The sequence below is a fragment of the Bufo gargarizans genome, chromosome 2 (genome assembly GCF_014858855.1).
Source record: "Bufo gargarizans isolate SCDJY-AF-19 chromosome 2, ASM1485885v1, whole genome shotgun sequence".
NCBI classification, from domain to species: domain Eukaryota; kingdom Metazoa; phylum Chordata; class Amphibia; order Anura; family Bufonidae; genus Bufo; species Bufo gargarizans.
Window position 1 is genome coordinate 106,414,715 of NC_058081.1, and position 5,590 is coordinate 106,420,304.

General features: G+C 44.2%; 1 protein-coding gene across 1 annotated transcript; it reads left to right on the forward strand.

Annotated features, from left to right (window-relative positions):
• Positions 1-965: 965 nt before the first annotated feature.
• On the forward strand, positions 966-5,363 carry SNAPC5 (small nuclear RNA activating complex polypeptide 5). Its single transcript, XM_044283154.1, is given in 3 exon segments — positions 966-1,172; positions 1,668-1,751; positions 4,512-5,363. Coding segments are annotated over 3 exon segments (297 nt in total). The 5' UTR covers positions 966-1,082; the 3' UTR covers positions 4,635-5,363.
• Positions 5,364-5,590: the final 227 nt, after the last annotated feature.

The window sequence follows — 5,590 nt, forward strand, 5'->3', positions numbered from 1 at the left end:
GATGATAATGTCTGTAAAGCGCTATATAAGTGCATAAAATAAATAAGGGCTTATTCACACTGAGGATTTTTAGTATGGGGTCCGTGTAGGATACAGGCCTGGCGACTGTTGTCTCCAGCGATCTCCAGGTCTGTTTTCTATGAGACATGGCCCATTATGGGACCTGTGCTGCATTTCTTGGCACGGACCCTACACCTGTGCCAAAAAATGGTGGTGTGAATAGCACCACTTACCTCTGTAGGTCCCGTGCAATCCTATGCAAAAAGATGGCACATGGACTTACAGTGGAGTGAATAGTTCCTAAAGGTATCCAAAGGTTTCCTGTGGACTAAATCTGATAATATTGATATAGAAACTGTTATCTCTGTGGCTCCAGTGGTAGGCAGAGGCAGACACCTCTTTTTTTGTATTACAGCGTATGCCGTTACGCCATGTTTACAGGCCTTTTCTCTACTAGAAGCTTTGCTTCTAAGGGGTAATATGGTGACTCTTAGGCCCAAATGTGCCCTTATAAAGGCCTGTGCACAGAGGCACTGCAGTTTTGCCATGTCCAAAACGAACTTCTTAGGTCTCATTCATACTTGCATTTGAGTCAGTGTACTGGGCATCGGTATCTCATCAGTATAAGCTCAAACCAGCGGGAGAAAATCACAACTCATCCAGTCTGGGACATGAAGATCCTTCCCAGATGGACAATAGGAGAATGTAACGCCAGCATAGGTCAGTGAATCGCTTTCCAACTCATGTCACGAGATGGCGCAGCACTCCATAATTGCATTTCTCGCCCTTCCCAGCGAAACCATACGGTGGCGCAGCACTCCATAGGTAACAATATGGGACGAGTTAGTAGAGCACCTCCCCGCTGCTTCCACAAGGCGGCGCAACTTATATGACAGAACACCTCCGCTCTATTACAGCGCTGGCCGTAGTCAACATGGCCGCCTGGGAGCCCGTCGCTCCGTGATTACGTCAGGGGATTCCGCGCAGAATGATGATGCGGCACAGTGTCGTGACAGGTAATGTGAGTGCTGCTGCCCGGATCCTGGGTGATGGGGCGGCCGAGACGGTGACCTGGCTGCAAGATGCTGAGTCGCTTGCAAGAACTTAAAAAGGAGGAAGAGACACTGCTGAAGATTAAGGCAGCCCTGCACGACCAGCTCAACAGGTTAAAGGTCAGGTGGTCACCCAGTTTATATGTATAGGGTGATTTCAGATTAAACCATTCGAGGGAGGGGGGGGGTCGTCTTGGGTTACCATTTACTAAATGAATCTGTTTGAGGGACTGGTGCTCAGTAACCTCTACCCAAGTTCATAAGAAAGAAGAGAAGACCCTGCCATTGTGACAAACAGATGTATATATGAACATATGCAGCGCCATACACTACTGATACCATATGGCTTCCATAACTAGAACACTACAGGTAACCACTGGACCCGGACTCTTCTCAGCCTGGCCATTACATCAGTGGCAGCAAAGGTTACCTGGCGCTGATCGCCTTCATAGAGCAACTCTGGAGACGGAAACCATGGATGTTCAGAGCCTTATGTTAGTTTAACAGGAGGGAATATGGTGATGAGTCCACTTCAGGGCCAGGTACATGTTGGGAGTGGTAGTTTGACAACTGAAAGGGTACAATAAGTTAATATGATGTGGTCTTCTTTCACAGGTTGAGGAGCTGGCTCTTCAGTCTATGATAACTGCTGGAGAAGTTGAGCAGGAGCAGCAGTAGCATGGTGTGCAGCCTGAGGTGGTGAGTAGATAGATGTGTGCCACCACATTCCGCTCTTGCCTTGTGATCTTTAAAGGAGTATCCCAAAAATACATTTAAAGGGTTTTTCCCATGAACAGCACTTATGGCCTGTCCACAGGATTGGGGATAAATAGCTGATAGGCAGGAGTCCTAGGTGTCTGGCTCCCACCTATCACAAGAATGACGCCAGCAGTCCTATAGAACAGAATGGAGCAGCAATCAAACAAGAAACTCGGGACCCCAGAAAAAACTGTAAATTATTTTTTTTAATTTTATGCCACTCTTGAAAAAAAAGTTGGGTTTATAGGAGTGGTGTAAATCATACAAAAATCTATGCCAGCTCATAGCTGACATATAGTTACTAGTGGAAGGATTGCCAGAAGGTGCGCCAAATTCAATATGAAACCTCTGCATCTTAAATGGAGTCTGTCACCACACTTTGCCCTTATAGACCACTTACATAGCACTGTAGCATAACTATAGATCAGTCAAACAGTACCTTTTGTCTTTTTGTTTGGATGTTCACCAGGGGCAAAAACAGAGTTTTATTCATATGTAAATGAGGGCTTGCAAGTGCCCAGGGGCGGCGTTCGGACTGCAAGTGCCCAGGCCGCTCTTCCTTCTTCTCACATAACCCCTCCCCAGCCTGTTGCTTGGCCCGCCCTTTATGCCTCTTACATCATCCAGTGTACTGGCCGATATCCCGCCGGCGCATGCGCACTGCATGGAATGATGCTGCTGCCCACAATGGTCAGTGCGCATGCGCCGGTGGGATATCAGCCAGTACACTGGTTGACGTAAGAGGCATACAGGGCGGGCCAAGCAACAGGCTGGGGAGGGGTTATGTGAGAAGAAGGACGAGCGGCCTGGGCACTTACAGCCCGAACGCCGCCCCTGGGCACTTGCGAGCCCTCATTTACATATGAATAAAACTCAGATTTTTATGCTAGAATTTTGGTGCATCTTAGGCCCACCCTTTCTATTGATGCACGGCTCACCTTCCACTAAGCCCCACCCTTGTCGGGTATGTTGGAAAAAAAATGTAGAAACACTAGATGCAACAAATTGCGCCTTTTTTTTTTTTTTTTTTTTTGATTAGTGCAGACACATTAATAAATCGGGACCACTGAATGGAATCGCAGACAAAACTGTCTAAACTTGCATGCAAAACCATCAGTTTTTCACTGAACAGACCCTGGCTCATTCCTTATCGCTCTTGTGAAAAAGGCCTAAGTGGGACACCACCCTTAGGCCAGTTTAGCATAAATATATGCCTTGTATTCAGGATACATATTCCAAATAAGTCCATGATTTTGGGTCTGGTAACATCTGCATGTCATCAGTCTTTGCACCCTTATTACAGATCTGTTTGGAACAGGGTTTTTTCTGCAGCATGTGCGAGGGTGTTTGGGTTTAAAAAATAAAATAAAAATTCAGGTGAATGAGAATTGCAAAAATGTCTGCAACGAATCTAATGCATGTGACTATACCTTAATTAGCTACTAGGAGTCTAGGACATAAAAGGGGTTCTCTGGGAATTAAGAAAATGAAAATACTTAAATATTAATTCATTATAAATATATTACCAAATACCCTTCATTAGTTATACTGTCTCGTTTTGTCAGGGGAGCAGTCATTAGGAAAAATAAAATGGCCGCCATCCTACTAGTCCACACAAAACCTGTCCTAATCACACAGGAGGACAAGTGAAAGAGTTGCACCATCTTCCTCTCTTACTTGTCAGGGATTATGATCCTGAATGCAGTTTAATATGATCTTCAGGTGAATCTGTAGGAATGGAGTTCATGAGGAGACATGAAGTACAGAGAGGAGGTGGGGTTGTGGCTGATGAGCAGCAGCACTTGTATGCAGTTTCCATTACCACAGCCTCACATTACCTGTCCTGTCCCTCCTCTCTGTATTTCATGTCTCATTAACTTCATTCCTACAGAGATTCAGCTGAAGATCTTATCATCTGTGTTCAGGATCATAATCACCGACAGTCAGAGCATAGAGGAGGATGATGCAGCCCTTTATCTAAGTGTTCTGAAGTAACTTGTCCTGCTGTGTGATTAGGACAGGTTTTGTGTGTGCTACTAGGACAACAGCCATTTTATTTCTCCCTAGACAAAATGAACCATTATAGCTAATGAAATGTATTTGGGAATATATTTATACTAAAGTAATATTTAAGTATATTCATTTTCTTAATTCCTGGAGAACCCATTAATGATGTTTGCTTAAAGGCGTATTCCGGTTGTTAGTTAATACCCTATACTGTGAATAAGGGATAACTGCTGTCAGAGTCCTACTGCTGGACCCCAACAATCATGAGAATAGGGGCCCCATACCCTCCTAGAAATGAATAGAGCAGCCAGTCGCACAACATGTGTGAAGCCGCTCCATTCATTTCTATGGGAGTTCCGGAGTTAACTATGTACAGCGCTCCACTATGTACGGAATTCCCATGAAAATAAATGGAGTGGCTGCACGCATCCCCGACCAGCTGCTCTGTTCATTTCAAGGGGGCTGAAGGGGGTACGGGGCCCCCGTTCTTCTGATCGGTACTCCCACTGATAGTTATCCCCTATCCTGTGTATCCATTAAAAAAAATGGCATAAATCCCCCAAAAGTTGCAAGAAATTGTGACTTTTTTACGCCAGTTCACTAGAGCAAAGGTCATTATAAATTACCTTCTTTGTTTCTATTTTATGGAGTTTTTCTTATAGAAGTATTTTTTATTTTTTTGCAAAACTGCAGGATTCTGTGAATGTGGATGATGAAGAGGTGATAAACCAGACCGAGCTGCAGCTTGGCATAATGGATTACAACGAAGAAGAAGAAGAGGAAGAGGAAGAGGAGGAAGAAGATTCTGACACTTAGAATATGACACGAGGAAGAGAATGTATCTGCTTATACATATGTTAAGGGATATGTCCTTCTTTTGTCCACAGGACTGCAGTATGGTACCTTGCATGTATTATGAGCTCTTTTTGTCAGCCAGTGGTTCTTAAAGGGGAAGGCCACACTAAATCTTTTAACCTCTAATTAACGAGGGGTTTCACAAGTCCTAACCCTTCAAAATCCCCAAACTGAAGAGGCTGCAGTGCTGCGTAGAACACATCAATTAATTTGCTTATCAGTCACTAGATTTAGCATGACTTTCCCCTTTACAAGGATGCCGCCGTTAGATAGAGAAGGGTACATTACTATTATATACCGAGCAATGAGAAAGATGCCTTCATAGATTTGCTGTGATTGAGGGCTTCTTAAAGTGCACTGAATCTTTACTTATTGCTGTGAGTAGATTGTCAGCACGCAACGAGCTATGCCAAGCATGACTCTAGCAGTCGGGCATTTCAGGTGCTGCCATGTTTAGGTCAAACTCTTATTTCTAGCTTGTGTCTTTTTATGAATTAGTTAAAACACAATCTTGTAGCAAAGGACCAAGTTACCTCTCGCTCTTTAAATTCATAGAACGTGAATAAATGCAGCCCAATAGACGGGTAGTAACGCACAGACAGAAGCTGTGCAATGTAAATAACTTTGAGATTCTCTTGTGTGCATTGTCTGGTGAATTCTCTTACAAATAAAACAGATTGTTCCTCATAAGCTAGAAGCTGATAATCTTATTTCATTTAGCATGGGGCAGACCCTAGCTCAGGGAGCAGCAACCTTCAGCTGTTGTGAAACTACAATTCCCAGCATGCTCCGTTCAGAGAACAGCCAAGCAAGTGTGCATGATAGCAGATGTAGTTTCACAGCACCTGGAGTGCTGGAGGTTGCTGACCGCTGTCCTAGCTGTTGGGGTGTCTGTATTTTATGCATGTGTTTGGCTT